This window comes from Neodiprion virginianus, chromosome 4 (genome assembly GCF_021901495.1).
Source record: "Neodiprion virginianus isolate iyNeoVirg1 chromosome 4, iyNeoVirg1.1, whole genome shotgun sequence".
Taxonomy (NCBI): domain Eukaryota; kingdom Metazoa; phylum Arthropoda; class Insecta; order Hymenoptera; family Diprionidae; genus Neodiprion; species Neodiprion virginianus.
The window spans coordinates 31,505,889-31,529,694 of NC_060880.1; the positions used below are offsets into that span (position 1 = coordinate 31,505,889).

General features: G+C 37.5%; 2 protein-coding genes across 2 annotated transcripts; both read left to right on the forward strand.

Moving 5' to 3' along the window:
• The first annotated feature begins 742 nt into the window (after positions 1 to 742).
• Positions 743 to 9,789, forward strand: LOC124302882 (protein SGT1 homolog). The gene is made up of 9 exons (XM_046759451.1): positions 743 to 931; positions 974 to 1,006; positions 1,111 to 1,221; positions 2,498 to 2,699; positions 2,772 to 2,968; positions 3,086 to 3,191; positions 9,091 to 9,141; positions 9,214 to 9,410; positions 9,528 to 9,789. The coding sequence occupies exons 2-9, from the start codon at positions 974 to 976 to the stop codon at positions 9,633 to 9,635; spliced, it is 1,005 nt and encodes a 334-aa protein (XP_046615407.1). The 5' UTR covers positions 743 to 931; the 3' UTR covers positions 9,636 to 9,789.
• Positions 9,790 to 12,221: 2,432 nt separating this feature from the next.
• On the forward strand, positions 12,222 to 16,886 carry LOC124303591 (S1 RNA-binding domain-containing protein 1). Its single transcript, XM_046760989.1, has 2 exons — positions 12,222 to 14,777; positions 15,399 to 16,886. The coding sequence occupies exons 1-2, from the start codon at positions 12,330 to 12,332 to the stop codon at positions 16,137 to 16,139; spliced, it is 3,189 nt and encodes a 1,062-aa protein (XP_046616945.1). The 5' UTR covers positions 12,222 to 12,329; the 3' UTR covers positions 16,140 to 16,886.
• Positions 16,887 to 23,806: the final 6,920 nt, after the last annotated feature.

Here is a 23,806-nt window from a genome sequence, read left to right on the forward strand (position 1 = left end):
AGCGTTGCCAACACTACGCAGTTTGGTCTGATATATTCGGCGGTGCAAATGAGAAAGCGCGCGCTCGTATGGGCGTTCGTATCCAAAAGTACCTGACTTCGGATTGTTTCGTTTTCTCAAGTACATGTACTCGCAGTAGATCAGCGAATTTCTTTAATAATAGTGGAAAACTCAGTTACTTAGGTTTGTTGGATCTTCTATCGCAAGTACTATTAAATATTTATAACCTCAAAACTGGTACAGATCAGATGGGCAAGTATAATTTTCAGTTTAAGTTGTGGTAAATACGTTATGCCAGATGGGCAAGTATAAACTGTACTGTGATGAAAAATCGTACCTGCTATTGAAATGTACTTTTACTTTATATCTTGTACCTAATATTTATGTTGTAACTGACTGAATGCCTCTTGTGAGAATAAAAGAAATTTTGTAACCCAAAACTAGATGTGCAGTTACTAATAAATAGCTCCGATCAATCCACCACCACGAACCACTATATCTTCAGTTTGGTATCGTAATTATGGAATGCAAGTTTATCCAAAATAAGTTTATATAAAGTATGTCGAAATGCTTTTATGAAAAGTGAAAAATATTACTCCATATAGTTAATCATTTAATACACTTTTAAGTTATGATAATTTGAATGTTTACCAGACAACGGATAAGTTTGAGGATTTCAAATTTTCCGCCCATGATTTCACGGATTTATCGACTCCCCGCTACGGATCAGCGTGAGGTTGAAGTTGGCAACGCTGCAACTAATCCGTGTCATGTTTTTTTCGAGAAGAAACCAGTACTTGATACCAGCGAGCCACATTCATATTTCGTTAGTTATCGCCTTTCATAGCGTTCCTAGTCGTCTGTGAATTTTGAATTGTAATTAAGGTGGTAGATCGTTCCTAAATGCAAGGTCAATCAATGGCCAACGGAGGTGCTCCGGTTAAAAACGGAGATGCTCCGGTTACAAACGGAGATGCTCCGGTTACAAACGGAAAGCCAGCTGTGCGTGGGTGATAAGTTTGAATATTTTCACGTACCAGCCATCAGCGCACGTAACCTCATACGGTTCGATTAACATTTTCTCTTTTTCTTGAAACATCATTTTTACAGATATCGGGGCCTAAAATTAAGTACGATTGGTATCAGACCGAAACTCATGTCGTTGTGACGATTCTTGCGAAACATTCACAGGACGTAAAAGTTGAATATGGCGAGAGGACGGTGGGTCATGAATAAACAACACAGGGGGCTGAATCCATCTCAAATCATACAGGCCAGCGGACGTCATACTCCATAATTGCTCGTAACTGAAATATGTTATTCCGCGCCGAAAATAAGCGGACGCGCATATTTTATTATTATATACTAAAATAAATTTTTCACGCCTGATACAGATTTTTAAAGATTATAACGTAAATATGGGTTTTTTTCTGATATTTAACGTATTATTTTCGAAAAATAACCGCCAATTTCCCCATTTCAGAGCTTTTCTGAAAATTCATGTTTCGGAATACGTAGAATCTCACACTCCGTCGAATCAGATATCAAAATCCACAAAATTTGCAAAAGTGCAAAAAATATAGTGATTTGAAAACAAACATAGTCGTTTTTCTGCAAAAATCCAGTTTCGATTTTTCGAAAGATTTAATAGGTTTTGGTAGGGAGTATACCATGCGAATAGCAATATCGATTTATTAAGATTTGCCGAGATATTAATGTCTTTAATTATTTTCATTTGGCTGTTGTTCTTACATGGTTAGACACTCTCCTGAGTAGTATTAGAAATAAGGAGGACTCCATTGAATATAATTTAATTCTACATTTCCTTGCAGATGCAAATTTCTGCGAAATAACCACAATATCAGTTTTTGAATTTCGTAGAAGCATTTTTCAATGCAACATAGAACATTGTTATTTATTCTTTTCTTTGCGTTTTGATAACCAGTTTGATAATCAACTTGATAATGAATTTGATTATCAAAACGCAAAGAAAATATAAAGTTTTTTATTTTGCAAAATTGGAAAGAATGATAGAATAAAATAATTATAGCAGTGAAATGTAGGCCTCGCGTGTTTGCTCAAAATATTCCGGATGAAAAATAAATTTCACACCGCAAGTAGCAAATCGATTCAAAAATTCTTCTACGAAATTCAAGATCTGATATTGTTATTTTTCCAGGAATTCGTATCTACAGGGAAATGAAGAATTGAATTATATTCAATGGAGGAGGCCTCTTTATTTTTTATACTACTCAGGAGCTTATCTAACCATATATCAGAACAAACCCATATTTACCTTATAATTTTAAAAAATCATCATCTGGCGTGAAAAATTTATTTGGGTAATAATTAAATATACATCTCTGCTTATTTTGGGCGAGGCAGAACATACTTCAGTTACGAGTAATTATCGTATATAGCTTCCGCTGGCCCGCATGATTTGAGATGGAGTCAACCAGAGTTTGTTTGGTTAATAACTCTGGTTTTAATCTCCCAGCTCAGTGTATCGGCAAAACTTCCATCTGGAAATGAATACAGCTTAGAGCTTGATTTGGCACATCACCTCGTCACTGAGCAATGCTCATACAAAGTTGCCCCCTCAAAAATAGAAATCAAGTTGAAGAAACGTGATGGTCTGAGATGGACAGTCCTTGAAGGTAATCCAGAAATCGAGGACACAATTCAACCGATACCACGGGGTATGTCCTTTCCATATTTTTCTTCCTTGAATAGGAAAATGTAGGACACACGTTAATTTTATATTCTTGTAGAATTTCTACAGGCTGATCATCCTCCAAAATATCCAAGCTCAAGTAAAAAGTCCAAGGACTGGGACAAAATGGAGAAAGAAATTGCTAAACAAGAGGAGGAGGAAAAGCCTGAAGGGGAGGCTGCTCTGAACACCCTTTTTCAAAAAATTTACGGAGATGGTTCCGATGAAGTTAGACGTGCCATGAACAAGTCCTTTGTAAGTAATTTTTTGCTTTGTATTGCAATAGACGAAAAGATCAGAATATCACCCTACTATTAGTTAATATTACGCAATACTTAATTACTATAAATTTTTTCCTTTCTTCCCAATTAGCAAGAATCTGGTGGAACGGTATTAAGTACAAATTGGGAAGAGGTTGCTAAAAAACAAGTGGAAAGAAAACCTCCTGATGGCATGGAATGGAAAAAGTGGGACGATTAGACAATTCAAAAATATACTTGAAACATAAATTTAATGGACACAAAAAAAAAATACCAATGAAAGATTTCTTTTTTTTACAAAAATGGGTCGCTGCATGAGATGGGCAAACAAAAAATTCAAAAATTAACAATTAAACGTATATTTAAAGTGCACATAGTTATATGCACATTTATGTTTTACGTTGCAAAATTATCCGAATTTATTTTCCAAAAGCGAATGAATTTTTATTGTTTCGAATATAAGCAAAGGTTTTTTTTTGACGTTAACAGCACCTACCAGAATCGTTTTGGGCTTATACAGGGACCTGTCTAATGTTCAGGTAACTAAGACAACCTGAAATACTGTCTCAGAATTATTGGTAGCCTTATATGCGAAGTCAGCTCATACTCTGAATAATACGGTAAAAATGCTCTGACTTCACAAATAAGCAGCAATAATATGAATTATATCCCCTTATATATCATTCGACTTTGTCTAGAATTATGTCATGCTAATATTTTCATATTTGTTAAAACCTGTATACCAATAACAGTGTGATATTAATAATAATAATACATTATAATACCATAAATCATAGTGAATAATTTGAAAGAAATGAAAATAAACGAGTAAAATAACCCTAAACCTGTAAATGCTTATATTTTATCCTGTTCTCATAATTATAAAGTAAAATTTTGACTAGCAAAAATTGCAAGGCTGCTTGGCAATTTTATTAAAGACATGAAGTTGACAACACCGTTATCTTTCTTGAACTACTGATGGAAAATCTTCAATCACGTTACTCATGATTTTCGAAAGAATTCGAGCTTATTGAATCTGAACTACGTCAACTGTCGATATAATGAATTTATTGATAATTACGCTCTTTAGGCTGATTCTGCTCTAATCCCAGATTATTTTATACCAAACTTATAATAGTTTATACATATTATACAATACAGTTATAAATTAAATGCTTTGAAAATACCATGCAGGTCATTGTTAAATACTAATAAATAATATAGAACAAATTTTACACTTATATTTGTTCTAGATATAGAATTTGGCTTCTGACACTTAACAGCTCATTCAAAACTATCACTTGCAGTTCAAAGTCTCATTTAAGATCTGCCTAATTGTTGCATAATGTATACGGCAAGAGCTATAGCACCAAAATAAATACCGACTGTCTTGTAGCTGTAGCTATTTGAAATTGTTACGGTATCAAAGTTGTCCTTAGTTAATTCAGCACGATTATTAGGTGTTTGAGTAGTGATGTCATCTGTGGTTTTGGCTTGCAGCATTGACATGATTTGCGAAAATTTTTTATTCGAATCATTTTGCAAGGAATGAAAACATTGTTTGAACGTCTTGTCATTTTTCTCCTGTGCATCAGCAATAACGTTACGAACATCAGCTATTCTCCTGTTGTTATAAATCATCGAACCGCTCAGGGACAATATAGCTAAAAACGCAGATGCAAGAATAGATATGTACTTGTATTTCTGAGCATTCATTGCTTGGCTGTCGTGGTATTCTTTAATAGCCGTAGCTAGCTCTGTGAAATGATCTCTTTCCTCATTTTCCAACATGTTCAATTGTAAACCGATTTTGGATTGTTCCTGCAACCCCTTGTTCTCCATTATAGTCAGCTGCACGTATTTTGGATCATCGCGTCTGGTTTGTACCAATTCGCCGTAAGTTTCTTTCAATTTCTCATTTACTATATTTGCCTGATTTGTAAGATTTCTCCGCTTGTCTTGGCACTGAAATAGTCGATTCTGCACTTCGATGACATGATGCTTTGCTATTTCAACTTTATCCATCCCTGTCAATTGCTGATACCATTGCCACCAATTGACAAGACGTTGTGGCAACGGGCTTATTGTTTGTAATTTTTGTGGCGAACTTACATCTTGAATTATCGTTGCTCCATTAACTTGCTGGAATGTAATAAATGAATAAAAGTTGCATATCACATGCATTTATGTAAAATAAATCAAACTGATGAATAAGAATTCTCGACCTCGTATGTAATCTATTATAGAATCTTGGTGATCGGTCAATTAAGAAAACGTATTTTTAGTTAACGTTTCGACCCGGATATGGGCCCTCCTCAGAACGATTTATTTTTTAACTCTCAAGAATACCAAAAAGATTTTTTATAAAATAAATAATAGTACTAGAAGTAATCAGACTTAAATATTTTAGGTGTAATACTCTTAGAGCTATTATATATTGTTGATTAGTAAGAACCTTATGATTAATTGAAAAAAGGATGTCTTTAAGTGTTATTTACCTTTTGAATTAAGTAAGTGGACTAAGATGTAGTCGTATTCACAATTACAATTGGTGGAGACAGTGTTCTTTTGAGTGACGTTAGACAATGTCAATCTTCAAGTTATTTTACATGTGGAAGTTAATGGTTGGAAGTGATTAATTAAGAAGATTAAAGAACTATGTTTCTTCACAGTCAGTATGGCATTGTGTTAAAAGGTTATTAAAGAAGGTCTTTTGAGCAACAAAATTAATTCACAGGTGTCAAAGAAGTGGAGGTAGGCTCTTTATAATTAAGTTCCACATGTCTAACGAAATATTGTTGGTTGAACCAATTGAGTCAACAGGTGAATAACGACTGATGGGAGAAAACAATGTAATCCAGAGTGAAGGTGAACCTATTATAAACAATTATACAGAAAAACAATAAATATTTTGTAAGAAAAGTTATGTAGAAAGGACTGTATAATGGGGACAAAAAATTTTTTTGTATGTAGTTAAGGTTAAACAATATTTGTTGTGTGGGCGGAGATTAGAGGTTTGTAAATATTACTTAAATGTTCAACATCTTGTCTAAGATTAACAGAATTGGTGTGACCTACAATGTTGCACATTTCTAATAACAGTCTTCTATAATAATTGTGTTCTTCACAAAGGATGTTTGTGTTGTCGTAATTAAAAGTGTGTTGTTTATCGATACTATGTTTCGTTAGAGCTGTGTGACGTTCTTCAGTCTCATGTATGTTGCGTTGGTGTTCCCTAATTCTAGTGTTGAGATGTCGACCAGTTTGACCTATGTGGACTTGATTGCAATCATTGCATGGTATTTTATACACGACATTAGATCGTTTGCTCATGGGGATCTTGTCTTTTCCTGTATCAAAAACTAGTTGTAAATCTTTTGAATTTTTTCCAACAAACTTGACATTATATTTGGCGAATAAGCGGTTAAGTGACTCAAATAGACCAGATATGTATGGGATGGGGATATATGTAGTAGCGGGTCTATTGTTATCCTCAGCGGGAGTAGAGTCAATATTATTGTCAGGTATGTTGTTGATGTAGGTGCGTCTCTTATTAATTTGTTGGTGTAATAGGCCATGAGGGTAATCATTCCATCTAAGTATATTGTATATGAGCGACAGGTTTTTTTCCTGGAACTCTGTACTGGCTCGTTTGATAGCTCGGTCAACTAGGTTAATGATGGTGCCTATTTTGAAGGACAAAGGATGGTGAGAATTAAAATTCAGGTATCTTTGTGACCAGGTTTTTTTGTGAAACCAATCTGTCTTGATATTATTATTGTTGTGTATCAACAATACGTCTAAGAAACTGATGGCGTTATTTTCTTTTGTTTCGATAGTAAATTGTAATCTTGGATGGAACCGGTTAAAAATATTAAGGGTGTGATCTATTTTTTCGTTTGGAACGGCAGTAAGAATATCATCCACGTATCGAAAGTAGAACGGTAAATCAAAACCAAGATCATTAATGCAAGACGTTTCCAAGTCTTCCATGACCAGGTCTGACAGGATTGGGGAGAGAGGAGATCCCATAGGCAAACCAAACTGTTGTGCATAAGTATCGTTATTAAATTTAAATATTGCGGAGTCAAAACATTGCTAGATATGATTTGTGTAACTCCCCACAAACTAGGGTGAATAAGCTCACTTTTAATTGGTTCACCTCCAAACTAATAACCAAAAATCTACATAGAAGCATTTCTACGTACAACAGTGTCCCTCGACGCGCATATGGGCTTCCAAAAATTCACAAAGAGGATGTCCCTTTAAGAATAATCGTCTCATTTGTCAATAGCCCGACCTATACCTTAGCCAAGACAATCAATTCATGGCTCACCACCAACATCACACCTCCCATCTCGAGAGTTAAAGACAGCTTTTTCTTAGTTGATACAATTAAAACATTGATTATCCCAGAAAATTATACGTTAATATCGCTAGATGTAATTTCACTCTTTACCAACGTTCCTACAGATCTCGCATTGCGTGCAGTAAACAACCGGTGGGCTTCTCTGGAAAATAAGATCCCAATTCCCCGTATTGAACTTGATAAAGCCTTAAAAATATGTTTTGACTCCGCAATATTTAAATTTAATAACGATACTTATGCACAACAGTTTGGTTTGCCTATGGGATCTCCTCTCTCCCCAATCCTGTCAGACCTGGTCATGGAAGACTTGGAAACGTCTTGCATTAATGATCTTGGTTTTGATTTACCGTTCTACTTTCGATACGTGGATGATATTCTTACTGCCGTTCCAAACGAAAAAATAGATCACACCCTTAATATTTTTAACCGGTTCCATCCAAGATTACAATTTACTATCGAAACAAAAGAAAATAACGCCATCAGTTTCTTAGACGTATTGTTGATACACAACAATAATAATATCAAGACAGATTGGTTTCACAAAAAAACCTGGTCACAAAGATACCTGAATTTTAATTCTCACCATCCTTTGTCCTTCAAAATAGGCACCATCATTAACCTAGTTGACCGAGCTATCAAACGAGCCAGTACAGAGTTCCAGGAAAAAAACCTGTCGCTCATATACAATATACTTAGATGGAATGATTACCCTCATGGCCTATTACACCAACAAATTAATAAGAGACGCACCTACATCAACAACATACCTGACAATAATATTGACTCTACTCCCGCTGAGGATAACAATAGACCCGCTACTACATATATCCCCATCCCATACATATCTGGTCTATTTGAGTCACTTAACCGCTTATTCGCCAAATATAATGTCAAGTTTGTTGGAAAAAATTCAAAAGATTTACAACTAGTTTTTGATACAGGAAAAGACAAGATCCCCATGAGCAAACGATCTAATGTCGTGTATAAAATACCATGCAATGATTGCAATCAAGTCCACATAGGTCAAACTGGTCGACATCTCAACACTAGAATTAGGGAACACCAACGCAACATACATGAGACTGAAGAACGTCACACAGCTCTAACGAAACATAGTATCGATAAACAACACACTTTTAATTACGACAACACAAACATCCTTTGTGAAGAACACAATTATTATAGAAGACTGTTATTAGAAATGTGCAACATTGTAGGTCACACCAATTCTGTTAATCTTAGACAAGATGTTGAACATTTAAGTAATATTTACAAACCTCTAATCTCCGCCCACACAACAAATATTGTTTAACCTTAACTACATACAAAAAAATTTTTTGTCCCCATTATACAGTCCTTTCTACATAACTTTTCTTACAAAATATTTATTGTTTTTCTGTATAATTGTTTATAATAGGTTCACCTTCACTCTGGATTACATTGTTTTCTCCCATCAGTCGTTATTCACCTGTTGACTCAATTGGTTCAACCAACAATATTTCGTTAGACATGTGGAACTTAATTATAAAGAGCCTACCTCCACTTCTTTGACACCTGTGAATTAATTTTGTTGCTCAAAAGACCTTCTTTAATAACCTTTTAACACAATGCCATACTGACTGTGAAGAAACATAGTTCTTTAATCTTCTTAATTAATCACTTCCAACCATTAACTTCCACATGTAAAATAACTTGAAGATTGACATTGTCTAACGTCACTCAAAAGAACACTGTCTCCACCAATTGTAATTGTGAATACGACTACGAAATCGAGGACACAATTCAACCGATACCACGGGGTATGTCCTTTCCATATTTTTCTTCCTTGAATAGGAAAATGTAGGACACACGTTAATTTTATATTCTTGTAGAATTTCTACAGGCTGATCATCCTCCAAAATATCCAAGCTCAAGTAAAAAGTCCAAGGACTGGGACAAAATGGAGAAAGAAATTGCTAAACAAGAGGAGGAGGAAAAGCCTGAAGGGGAGGCTGCTCTGAACACCCTTTTTCAAAAAATTTACGGAGATGGTTCCGATGAAGTTAGACGTGCCATGAACAAGTCCTTTGTAAGTAATTTTTTGCTTTGTATTGCAATAGACGAAAAGATCAGAATATCACCCTACTATTAGTTAATATTACGCAATACTTAATTACTATAAATTTTTTCCTTTCTTCCCAATTAGCAAGAATCTGGTGGAACGGTATTAAGTACAAATTGGGAAGAGGTTGCTAAAAAACAAGTGGAAAGAAAACCTCCTGATGGCATGGAATGGAAAAAGTGGGACGATTAGACAATTCAAAAATATACTTGAAACATAAATTTAATGGACACAAAAAAAAAATACCAATGAAAGATTTCTTTTTTTTACAAAAATGGGTCGCTGCATGAGATGGGCAAACAAAAAATTCAAAAATTAACAATTAAACGTATATTTAAAGTGCACATAGTTATATGCACATTTATGTTTTACGTTGCAAAATTATCCGAATTTATTTTCCAAAAGCGAATGAATTTTTATTGTTTCGAATATAAGCAAAGGTTTTTTTTTGACGTTAACAGCACCTACCAGAATCGTTTTGGGCTTATACAGGGACCTGTCTAATGTTCAGGTAACTAAGACAACCTGAAATACTGTCTCAGAATTATTGGTAGCCTTATATGCGAAGTCAGCTCATACTCTGAATAATACGGTAAAAATGCTCTGACTTCACAAATAAGCAGCAATAATATGAATTATATCCCCTTATATATCATTCGACTTTGTCTAGAATTATGTCATGCTAATATTTTCATATTTGTTAAAACCTGTATACCAATAACAGTGTGATATTAATAATAATAATACATTATAATACCATAAATCATAGTGAATAATTTGAAAGAAATGAAAATAAACGAGTAAAATAACCCTAAACCTGTAAATGCTTATATTTTATCCTGTTCTCATAATTATAAAGTAAAATTTTGACTAGCAAAAATTGCAAGGCTGCTTGGCAATTTTATTAAAGACATGAAGTTGACAACACCGTTATCTTTCTTGAACTACTGATGGAAAATCTTCAATCACGTTACTCATGATTTTCGAAAGAATTCGAGCTTATTGAATCTGAACTACGTCAACTGTCGATATAATGAATTTATTGATAATTACGCTCTTTAGGCTGATTCTGCTCTAATCCCAGATTATTTTATACCAAACTTATAATAGTTTATACATATTATACAATACAGTTATAAATTAAATGCTTTGAAAATACCATGCAGGTCATTGTTAAATACTAATAAATAATATAGAACAAATTTTACACTTATATTTATTCACTACAGAAAATTTGTATGAATTTCTTGAATTTGAAACGTTAACTAAAAATACGTTTTCTTAATTGACCGATCATCAAGATTCTATAATAGTAAAAATAAATCAAAGATGAGTGTTAAATAAGAATTCATTTGTTTTTGAAAACAATGACTACATAGTTTTAGCAGAGCTGTTTTGTTTTTCCCCAAATCATACCTTAACAATGGTATTGTATTTTTCAGTAGCAATACTCTGTACGCTGGATAGTTTCACTTGGGCCCTTTCAGTAGCGTTTCCGATTGCTGAACTAGCGTTGTTCAGAATTGGCAATTTGTTAATTTTTTTAACAATTGCGTCTAAGAATCGTCGTGAATTACTCATCGTGAGTTGTGATATTTTGTACAAATATTATTTTTCAACGTTGACGTAATCAAACGTTACGTTACATTGCTAAGATCACGAAAATTCTCTCTGCTCACATAGATTCAATTCTAGGTTATATAAATTTAGGTTAGGTTTGAATTTGACTGTTTCGGGCATGGAGACTAGAGTAAAGGAGTGGACACAGCGTGCTTCAGAAATGTACACGAAATCCCGGCCTAAAACGGCGGCGCTGCGATCAAAAAGATCGTAGTCATATATATTATATAGGTATATTTAGATCAGACACACTGTTGCTACTTATTTCCTAACCTCAATGTGTCAAAATTCGTGCAGTGCTTATGTTTACATGTGTAAAACTTTTTGTTATTAATGTGCAGTGTTAATTAATTTATTATGTTTATTAAAATGGGTGTATCAAATTTCGTTGAATAAAAACAAGCTGAAACATTAGGAATCTGTAATCTATCATTTTCGCGTAATGAATCGAGAGAAACTCAGGACAATTTTGTTCCCTAATTTTATGAAAAAAACTTTTGACAATTCTTGAAATAGTCTCCTTAACCTCCAATATACTATCATTGTGCGTCACTTTTCATTCTACTGCGAAAGCGCGGATCGGTCACTTTCATCGTGTAATCTTATCACTATATCTACGATATTTTCGACCCATGCGATGCTAGTGGCAGAGCGGAGAACTAATTGAAGGACGGGTTTTTGAAGACGCCGTTACTACTTATTCTCCTATGCTGTGTCCACTCCTTTACTCTAGTCTCCATAGTTTCAAAGGGTGAAGGGTATCGTAACCACTCGATTCTACACAGCTGACGCGGATTAGCCGGCAGGGGATTCGTTCACATCATGGTTTACATAATTGTCTACAGTTGAAAAGTCTAATGTAAAAAGAATCCCGGGTGTATAAGTATGTCGACAAGTGTGAAATGTGAAAATATTCAAGATTCGCAAACTATTTTCACACTGTACGTATGTATATGCACGTGAATGCCCCTAGCAAAGACGAGTTTTAATCGTTGAAAAGGATCTAAGAACGCTACAAACTTTGGTGAAACGGCGTATGGTACACGAAAAGTTTCACAGCATTTCATGGGAATAGTCATATATTCCGATTATCAAGTGAAGGTTATAGACATAAAATTTTGTTCAGCTCAACAGGATAACGAAATAGAGATATACGTAGTTATCTGTAAGTTATATTCACACCTCAGTCTCCAATGATGTTTAATCTGTTTATTTTTTGTTAATTTTCATTACAATCAACAAGTTTAGGGTAAAATATGTGAGAAAATGAGTAGAAATTTGCGCCCAAAAACATCCACTGTCATTGTTATCGATGACGAAATAGATTCAGACGATGATCTTGACGTTACCTTTGAAAGAAGAAAAGATGATTCCGATTGTGAAGTTGAATACGTATCTCCTAAGGCGTCCGGAGCATCCAGAGACATAAGAAAGCTTCTCGTGATTGATCTGGATAAACCTGCTCGTAGGGCCGTTAGTAGAGACAGAAATGTAGCACCAAGTGATAGCACAAATAGAACTGAGGCAAGAGCAAGGTTAGAAAGGATAAAGGAAAAGAGTGAAGTAACAATCGATGCTGAGTACAACGATGACATGAAAGGGGAAAGACAGGTTAGATCTGTCAGAGGTAGAGCAAGTAAAGAATCAAGTAAAATACTCGGTGAGAAAAAAGATCGAATTGAAGCATCTTCGTCTAGAACAAAGTGTATTACCAGTGAGACATTGGATGACGTATTCGAAATAGAAACGGAGACTAGACGCAAACGGAATGAAGCTAAATCCAAAGATTCAGATTTCGAAGTTGAGTATATGCCTGGTAGGGCAGCGAAAGGATCGAAACATTGCGGTAAAACATCTGTAATTGATACAGATGCATTAAGTGGTAAAGCAACCAGTAAGGACAAAAGTACAGAAGGAAAGAGCATCGCTGGGAATCTGGATTTGAGGAAAAAATTATTAAACAACAAGACTGGTGCAGGACACGAGCAAACCAATGAGGATATGTACAATAATGGAGTTCAGAAGAATGTTGAACCTGAGGCGAGTATTTCTGCTGAAAACAGAAAAAGAAAAGGTTCCGATGTTTCAACTGCTGCAAAAAAGGCAAAAAAAGTTGAAAGAGCTAGCTCGAAAAAACTATCGGCTGTCAACAAGAAGGATGAATTTCTTTCCACAGACGAATCAGAGAGTAAAGGTCCTGGTCAAACTGACAATTTTGGTGAAAATGTACACACCGAATGGTCCGAGCCTGATTATCTTAGTGAGTTTAATCAAATCGACAAACAAATTGCTCAAAATCTGATATCTCTTTTCAAGGACGATAACACAATACCGTTCATAGCGAGGTACAGAAAGGAAATGACCGGTGGAATGGAACCGGAACAATTGAGAAGCATAAAGAACTCGTACGATAGTTTGAAATCAATTAAAAAACGAGGATTGCTTATTCTGAAAACTATTGATAAACTTGGAAAATGGAATCCAGAGATTCACTCTGCTGTTACAGCTGCTAAATCGTTGGCGGAACTTGAGACTATCTATGCACCTTACAAACCTGGGGCGAAACGTTCTTTGGCTGAACGAGCCAAGGAGCTGGGCTTGGCTCCGATAAGCGAGGCTGTTCTGCTGGGCAAAGTGGTGCCTAGTTTGTCTTCGTTGATAGACACGGACAGAAATGGTTTGATAAATGTGAACGAGGTGAGACAGGGCATTATGCATATCATCGCAGAGGTGATAAGTAAGGACAAAACAACCTTTGAGGGAATTCGCGAGCTGCGAAAGAAAGTGGTTATTAACATACAGTCGACAAAGTCAAAATCTGCTGGTACATTGAAAGTGGCTAATGACGTAAAACAGAAGAAAGAGGATCATCACAAATACGAAAAGTACTTTCACTTCGTAGCGTCGGAAAGGAGCATCAGAGATTATCAAATATTAGCAATAAACAGGGGTGAATCACAGAAAATTTTAAGTGTCAAGATAATCATTCCAGATTGGTTCAAGGACAGATTGAGAGAGCGCTGTTTGAGGAAGTATAACTCTATCGGAAAAGTTTCAAGTTTTCATCATGATATACTCAATGAGAGTTTCGACGATGCTTACAATAGGCTCATCAAAAAGTTTGTGACTCGTCAAGTGAGGCATGAGCTGAATGAGAAAGCAGAGAGCGCTTCCGTCAACGTTTTTGCCAATAACTTGAAGAAACTACTTCTCACTCCACCTCTCAGAGGAAAAACGGTTCTCGGTATCGATCCAGGTTTTACTCACGGCTGTAAATTGGCCATGGTATCGCAGTGCGGAGACGTGTTGGAAACGGCAACCATATATCCGCATACCAGGTCTCAGAAACACTCGGTCCAGGTCCTTGTTGATCTTGTTAAGAATTACCACTGCACGGTGATAGCTGTTGGTAGTGAGACTGGTTGCAGAGAAACTGAAAAATTTTTAACCGATCTCATTCAGGCTGGAGTGTTTCATCCTATCGATGTTTCGTACACAATTGTCAACGAGTGTGGTGCCTCAATATATAGCTGTAGCACCGAGGCTAAGTCGGAGTTTCCAAACCTAGATCCGAATATCATCTCGGCTGTCTCCATAGCCCGACGATTACAGGATCCGCTCGCTGAACTTGTTAAGGTAGATCCAAAAAATCTGGGCGTTGGAATGTACCAGCACGATTTACCAGAAAAACAGCTGCAGCTCACGTTGGGCGAGGTTTGGTCTTATTCTTAATAATTAGTATCAATATTTATGAAAAAAGTTGGGGGTCATATTTTGGTGCTTGTGAAAAATCAGTGAACAGAAAAGTTAGAGGAAATTTGAGAGATTTCCTGAAAAAATCACAAAATTTTCGGAGAATTTTCCGTGATTGTTGAAATATTCGAATTTTTTCTGCACTTCGCATTGTCATTTACATTTGTTCCATTCAAAAGTTTAGGAACGAGGGGCGCGAAAGAAACGTTCTGCTTAAGCTGTACAGTTATGTTATTGCATAGTATATTATTTATTTTCAAAACCAATCTTGTTATAAAATGTAACATAGTTTATTTATCAATGTTACACAAATCACGTGTTTAAGGAATTAAAAAAATTTTCTGAATAATTTTCAATTGGGCTTCGAAAAATTAATGATAGTAATGATACTCATTGTCAGGTAATTTCATACCGCTTAGGTGTCAGACATTACTGGGAGTTTTCAGAGTGCATGTGAAGTTTAGATTTTACACAGCTGACTCACACATGTTCACAGACAAAATTTGATGTACAACAGTATCGATCTGTAATTCCGGAGGGAAACGTGAAAATTCATAGATCTGTAATTTTACAATGTTACAGGTGATAACGGAGACGGTGAGTTTTGTGGGTGTTGACGTAAACACAGCGTCGCATTGTCTCCTGAGAAGAGTGGCTGGACTGAACGCCGCAAAGGCAACGAACATAATAAATCGTCGTAACACGTGTGGCCCGTATAAAAACCGATCAGAACTACTGTTAGTCTCTGGTATCGGGAAAAAATCCTACGAGCAATGCGCCGGTTTTATAAGAATTTTACCTGAAACTGCACTGCTGGACGCGTCGTCGAGAAAAGATTCCTTGGTGTATTTGGAACAGACTTGGATTCACCCGGAATCTTACGATGTAGCCAAACAGTTCCTGAAGGGTTGTGGGTGCCTCTTGACGGACCTGGGATCGGATGAATTCGTTCAAAAAGTCACGTCGTACGCAAACTGTGACCGGAAAACTTTGGCAAAACAATTGGACACCAACGAAACAACGCTTGATATCATTATAAACGGATTATCGATGAAGAAAGGGGAAGACATCAGAATCAGAGAAGAAGCACCGTTATTCATGAATAATTTTCGATGCATCGACGATTTATGCGTTAACACAAGGGTGAGAGGTACCGTTCGAAACGTAACTAGTTTTGGGACATTCATAGACATAGGTGTAGGCACAAACGGCCTTCTGCCAATTGGAAAGCTGAAAGGTCAAGTTCTTAGTCTGGGGGAAAGAGTCGACGTATTAGTACTATCCATAAATAAAGATCGCGGTAGAATAAGCTTGACGCTTTGATAGATTCAAGACTGGAGGGAGAATTCCTCAATCGATTTTTTTTAAACTATTGCAAATAAGTGTCGCAGTGGCATGAAATTTATCACCTTAGGTTCGACTACTCGTTTTTACATGATTACGTACATACTGACATACCGTTTGGCAAAGCTGCGAGAGATCGCTCGATCTCCTGTTATCGTTTACAATTTTTCATCGGATACTGTCTACTATTACCTTCTTGTGTTACGTGTTAAGCAGAGGGATACGCTCCCGTACCGACGTATAATTTACGGCTAATTGGACGTAGTTGTTACGCTCCAGGCAAGAGACAGTCAAGCATACATCGGATGCGAATAACTCGTCTTTCATACATATAGACGTATTTGTTTTTATCGTATAACGGGCTGACATCGCATAACAGTTTCTCTCTCATTACATCTATAGGTATATACCTGGTATGCAGAAATACCCGACCGGTGATATTCAATCACATTTTTATTTTATCTTCATCCACTACCCCTTCTCGCATCATTTTTCGCGTGCACTACGGTTTTAACTCGAGTAATTTTCATACATTTTAACATCGCACCTCAGAGATAATAACTATAACGAATTTCAATACGAGGGAAGAAAATACGATCAACTCATACATATTTCGATTAAGAAGGACGCGTGAAATGTTATTATTACTTGTACATTTTTTTTTTATTTCTTACGTTATTACACACATATAGCCTTACGTTCATGTAAATAAAGAATATTTTGTTACTTGAACGTCTAAAATTACGGCCCTCATTTATATCTCGCAATATTGTGTCGACAGGAATACTTACATTAGAATTAAGAAATACAATATGGAAGCCACACAGTTAAGAATAACTGCGAAACGTGACATAACTAATTGGTTTATTTTTTTTGCTATTTCTACTTTACTCTAATTTAACGACCTTTTTTCACCGCGCTTCTCTAATAAACGGCATTGATATAACGCAGCGACTCCGTACATGTGATTATTTGTCAACTCGGTTCGTCTCTTGTATCCCGGAAATGACGTCACCACCGGCTCACAGTCAGCTACTCGATACTGCACGAGGCATCTGCAGGCGATATGGGATACAGTTTTAAATATTTAAGTCGGATTAAGCGAGGAGGGGATACGCATAGTTGAATCAACGACGAGGAACGACGGAAAAATTAATAAAAATATCACAGACGAAACCGATCAGTACTTTCGCATCTGTCCGTTCGATAATCGGGAAAAAAATATTATGTATGAATAAATCGCGGTCTCTCTCTTCCCGTCAAAAGTTCCTCTGCTTTATCGCCTTTCTTTTGATACGTCGCATCGCCGCTATTCTAATTAGTCGTTTGATCATAAGCGGAAAGTCCGAGCCACCGCCCGTCACTGATAGGATTATAGATAACGAGCGTATTATACGTCCGATCGTTCCTGCAAAGACCGATATCAGTGATTAATCAACGAATCCGAGTCCACATGAGAAGCTGCTTCGGTTGATTGTCACGTAACGCGTACCACTTTGTTGAATAAAAATAAATTACAGTCCCCCGTTTGAACATGCATCGCGTCACGAATAATAATAATTACTTCTGTAAAAACGTCGCGAGTCTCTTTTTAGTCGAGTTTTACTCCCGGTGTAGAGCGTCGAGCACGATGTGACAACGTAAAATTACCAGAGCTGGAGTTGCGTAACTTTGAGACGTATAACGTACGTCGGAGTTTGCATTCTACTTGTTCACTTTTCAGAGTCGTGCTTATATTTTCCGTCGAGTATCCGTCTCGCTTCCATCGATCGAAATAAGCATCGTCGGGTTACGAGTAGATGTACATACATAAACATAGGTACCGGGCATACGTGTACGAAGTAGGTATGCTTTTTTCCATCACGCTCGAAGAATCGCTGGTACGTGTGCATAAATAATTCCTCTTCGCACGGGCCAGATTTCTTTTCCCATTTCACCCGCAGTCTCATGTGGGTAAATTTTTCACCTCATTCTATAACCTTTACCGTTTTAATGATCTTTTTTGCCAAGTTGAAGTAGCACGTCGTTTATACCACTCGTCCGGCGGTTCGATCAATGCAAAATCGTGCGAACTGATTGCGCTGCAGAATTCTTCACAGGTACCCGCATTTGTAACGAGTCTACGAGTAATTGTCACGTTCGTCGTCGACCGATTTCGAGGCTGCAGCAGCTATTCGTTATCCGAATACCAGCTTAATTCCCAGACCCCGTCACCCTCTCCTCTGCAGGGCTCGAACTCCGTGATACGGGGTAACTCTATACACCGTAGAGGGGTAAAAAGCACGCGTCCGCACAGAGTTCATACCGGGCTGGTTTACGGTTGCGGTTCTGAATGGGACGTGGAACGTGGGGTGGAGGGAAATGAGTCATAACGCGTGAGAGATCGATAGGATTCATTCACCCTGGGAAATAATTCACGTGCCCTGGCGTCAGTGTCGTGTCATTGTCTGTCGCGGGTCTCGACGACCCCCAAGGCGTGGATTCCTCGCTGAAATGATTCAGTAATTTTTGTATCGCAAGAAATTTTAGAACGTCTATCGGTGTCCACGCACAGAAGTGTCTCGCTGCCGATGAAAGGTGATTTATTGGATTGCGTTACACGTCCGTCCGTTGTACCGTAAATTCAATATCAAACCTAGCGTTCGTTACACCTGTCAGTTTAAATTACAGACGCGCTGCATCTACAAGTATAAGGATTTTTTCTCTTTTAGTGGGCAGATACTTACCACCGAGACTACGACTTACATCTAAATAAAAATCCCTTGGTTTTGCTTTACGTGTATGTTTTTTTTTTATTTCTCTATACCTTCATTTTATGTATACATAGTTTCTGCGCATCGCGTTTTCTCCCTCCTGTAATGACGTTCCAACGGCCGGTGTGGCGTCACGGCGTCGCGACGCTCAGGGATATCTTTATATCGACGCTCAAACTCGTGCAGGTCTGTCGCTTGAAACTGCGGCGTAAACAAAACTTATACCTAGCTGTTTAGATGCGTATAATATTCTATTCGATGTATACAAAGTTCTTGAAAATCGTGCGCAAGAACCAAAAAAACTGTAACTCTGTCTTTCCATAAATATTATAATGAAAAGAATAATTTCAATTGTTGAGTCGCTCTCAAAAATTATAGAAAAACATTAATTGCGACGCGTATTCACAGGCCAAGTCGGATTGTTTTTCCGCACCCTTTCGAAATTTCAGGAGTGCTTAACGATACAAATTGGACGAAATATTTACCAGTCGAGTTGAATCAGTCCGTGGTATGCATGATACATATATCTGTATAGTATAACACACGTCGCGTGCACGTTCTCAGAGAGAACAAAACCACTGCTGTTAATTAGTGAGAGCTTCCACACCGGCTGTGTATACATATATATATAAATATATATGTATATATATATAGTTTTGATCGCGTGACAGATATAAACGGGAAATTTGGACTCGTTCTTTGAAGGGTTTTTGCATTAGCCGCAGGTATGAAGTTGCCTGTTTAAAACGCGCGTGACAAACTATCCGGATCACTGCCCAATTTTACCCTCCTTTCGTTATCGTGTCACCGTGAGCAGACAGTGAATGTTAATTTTCGGGGGAATTCCTGAATCCCGTAATACGCCAGGACTGCTGTACGGAAACAATAATTATCAACCGTCTTCCTACGTAATGATCGGTGTTCAAAATTAAAAGTGTGTATCCGAGGACAAGCTGGACCTCTGATGACGTTTGTGGAGCATAAGGTACGAGCATTTTTGATCGTTGATTGAACGTAGATGCGAGTGCAGCTGCACAATCGAGACGCAGAAAAGAAACGAGGGAATTGTTACCCTGCACTCATCCAGCCGAGAAAAGGGAATTACGCTGCCGTTCTCGACTAAAGACCACTTAAACGATCTCTGGCACAGTTTTAATTAAACAAATTATCGAACGATTACAAACCTTTGTTAGAGTTTCTGTACAGTAGGTACGTTCTACATTCAACTGCCCGAACAAAGTTTTCTATTCCGTGAATTATACACGTTGCTCGATTCAATTCCGCATTATATTTTCCGGCGTCTTTTGTGTAACCTCGAGTGCACGGCTGATTGCGAATGATTTTCAATCGAACACCGTACGATTAAACATTTTTCTACAGCAAGCCGCCTCGTATCATTAACGATGGAATTTCGAGCGCATTCGTTCGGTGATTTTTGTTTAGTTTTCTTTTCTGCATTCATCAACCGGACGAAATGAGTCGGATTTTAATTAGTGGGTATAATTAAAGCGGCTCGTAGGTCAACGCTGCGACGTTCGTGAGTCGGGTTCTATGCGCATCGGGTGTACGATGATGCAGGGTAACGATGCACCGAGTTAAGTAGGAAAGCGCTAGTTAACTTATTTATACGATTAACATTTAATGTGAATTTATCGCTCGACTTTTCAACGCTGCAGCGCGCGGAGTTGCATCTGACTTTGGTTAATATCAATTGGGCCAATGCCTCGGAGCTCAGCAGCCTCGGGCAGGGGGAGTTCACTCTTTACCCCCACTCCAAGCAATTTTGGCAGGCTGCAGGAGTAAGGCGCGACAAGTTACGAAAACAAAATTCTACTAGAAGTGAATATTTTAGAGTGGTAGAACTGCTAATAATAATAATGTGCACATGTGCAGCCGGAAAACAATATTCCGCCATTCGTGTATCCTATGTTACTGTGATTACATGTGTAAACATTGGTTATCTTGAATTTTTTTGTGATTTCGAGCATTATTTGTCATTTACCATTTATTATTGATTTGTTATTTTTATTTAAAATTATTTATTTTTGGAGCTGACTTTTATTGCTATTTAACTATTTACAACTGCAATTTTTAAAATCATATTCTCTTTCATTTAAACTTCTGCGCTTAAATTTTCTCGAATCACATTACTCGGTAGAGGGCGCTCTTAACATCCTAAGTAATGCTGACATGTTACTATACTCTAGCAAGAAATAACTATAGAAATATAGTAACTGCGAATTTTTCAATATTGTGTTGGTACAGTGTACTCCTGCAGCCTGCCAAAATTCGGTCCCATCTAAAAGCATTGAGTGAACTCCCCCTGGCCTCGGGGACTAAACCTGTTCGGAGTAAATATATACCAGCTTAACATAATTGGCAAAAGCTTAACCGCGCGCCGATAAAGCTAAACAATTTTCTCTCTCAACGCTGTTAACTGCGGAATATCTGTCAATTAGCCGGCCATTCGGCGTGATCGCTGTATCAGAGATGCAGGTTTAATATCGCAGCAGGGAAAGGTGAACGAGCGTATAGGAAGAGGGGATTATAATTTCGCGATTTAATTACACACGAACGGCGAAATGTGAAAAGGATGAGAATTATCTCTTATAAAATTCGACCAGCGACCAGCTTGCGTTTGGCATTTTCGAATTGCTTTACAATTTTCTCGATCAATTATTTACTTGCAGACGATTTGACCCTTATCACCGTAATGCAATATTAAACGTTAAACGCGTAACCTTGTTTCAACCCCACGAAGTGATGCGCCACCGATTTTCGGTCCCAATTTAATTCAATTTCGAGGCAATCATATCAAATTTAATCCCTCCGCTACTTCACTTCTAATAAATGGTTGAGTTTCATTCGAGTTTTATTAGATTAAACGAGTGGTCAATATAATAAAGCGCAACCTGGGTGTATAATTCATCTATACACATCATTTCCAGCCCCCCCCTCCCCCCCTCCCCCACAAGCCCGAATAAATTCACGCCTATACATTCGATATGTATTTACGCTACACTTATATAATAAGAAATGCACCGGTAAATTACCCTCGTATCGATAAAAGATATGAAATTTTAGTACCAGGAGAGTCAGCAGCGAAAATTTTTCAAATCTTCTATTCCCGCGATCTTTAGAACGTCGCTTAGTTATTACAATGACGACTCTATTCAACTCTGTATTTTAATTATTATCTCCGTGCGGAAACTCGTTCGATAAGATGTATCGATCAGCGATGCGGGTTGAATTTTGTTTGACTTTGCGCTCCGGCTGATCAACGTCTTTGCAGAAGCTGGTCAGAGGCGCAATATATCTATTGATTGGATCATCGAAACGTGAAGCAGCGACGCAGGGGAAATTTGGCTTCGTTCACACCGAGAGCATAGTACGATGGTGAAAAATTTTGCAAGAAGTGAGAGCGAGGAATTCTTATCGGCGATTTTCGTCGATTTGATGAAATATACGCGCGAACTTGCCGACGAATCGTCGCATGCCAATTTCCGCGTGAAAACCGCCCAGCGTCTAAAAAAAAATCGGATGTATTCTTCAGTGTGATCGTCTCCTTACCGCCGGCGATATTTCGCTCCTTTGTTCTTATACCCGTAGCTGTGCAATAACTACCTTTATCCTCGTACGTCCGGTTCCTTTAACCAACCTCACGTCTCAACGAATTCGAGTTTGATATTTTCTTTGAAGAAAACGTACCTTAGCCCGCAGCAGGCGGCGCAAATAACACGAATATCCTTCAGGCCTGGACGGTGGTTCAATCTATTATCGTCGCTGGTCGACCTGGCGATAAATATAATTTAGTACATGATCTGTACGCGCGTTTATGTAGACGAATATATGTGTAATGCGTTTTGGATCATCCAGTAGGTGAATCGACGGAGTTTCGTTCTCGTAGAAGCGAAGCGAAACGCGGCGACGCCGCTGCCGATTATTTATGATTGATAACGCGACGCCGCGATGTGGTAATTCGGGTGAAAATATATGTTCGAGGATATCCTTTTTTTCGCGCTTCCCTTCCCATCTTTTATTATGATTTTTTACTCCCTCTACTTCCTCTCGAGAAGAAAGTTTCTCTCCAAATTTTGCGAAAGATTGCTCAAACGGGGGTCCCGGTGATCCTTATTAATGATGCCGTTTACACCCCGTGACATCCGAAGGCTCGAACGCCGCGGCGGTTGGCCCGATCGCATTTCTTCCATAATATACCTATTTTATAAATATCACAGGTTTCGTGTCCCGAATGCGAAACACCCCTTTATGGGGTAATTCCGACCGCCGATACGGTACCTACATATATTCCCCCTGCGTCTGCGAGGACTCCGATTCGTATAAGGATATGTCTTTGTACCGTTTCGACGACGTGCAGGATGTCGCTCTGGGATTTTTTCGGGAGAAAAGTGTAAAAATCGGAAAATAAAAAACCCGCCGTAAACTTTCGATAAGAAGAAAAGAAGAAAAGGAAAAAACAAAAAAAGAAACTAGAGAAGCGGTGCAAATTCTGTCCGTATCGTGTAATATTAGAATATATTACAAATAACTTGATAATAAAATTAAGGAATTAAAAATTTTTCAATATCGATTGACCAACCCCCCAAATCACCTCCAAATAATTTAAAAATAGTTCCTTCATTTTTACAGATTTCTACCTCAACTCTAACTCCTCCGGCCAACAAGATGGATTGCCCCTTTTAAAACACACGTGTTTCCAACACATTCTCAGTATATATTTTATTGGGAGCGTAATAATGTTCAAAAAAATCTGCAACTGCGAGGTTTTAGCGGACATTAGTGCTACTATCTGATAAAAAATTCACATCAACATGAGACGCAATCTAGACGAATTGCACATCCTCGAAATCTATCTTTTTTTTTATTCAGAGG

Excerpts from the sequence above, each read along its gene's own strand:
- LOC124303591 (XM_046760989.1), top strand. The coding sequence starts at position 12,330 with ATGAGTAGAAATTTGCGCCCAAAAACATCCACTGTCATTGTTATCGAT. Across the intron at positions 14,778-15,398 it reads TGCAGCTCACGTTGGGCGAG|GTGATAACGGAGACGGTGAG; the intron begins GTTTGGTCTTAT and ends ACAATGTTACAG.
- LOC124302882 (XM_046759451.1), top strand. The coding sequence starts at position 974 with ATGCTCCGGTTACAAACGGAAAGCCAGCTGTGC. Across the intron at positions 3,192-9,090 it reads ATGGAAAAAGTGGGACGATT|ATTGTGAATACGACTACGAA; the intron begins AGACAATTCAAA and ends CCACCAATTGTA. Across the intron at positions 9,142-9,213 it reads AATTCAACCGATACCACGGG|AATTTCTACAGGCTGATCAT; the intron begins GTATGTCCTTTC and ends ATATTCTTGTAG.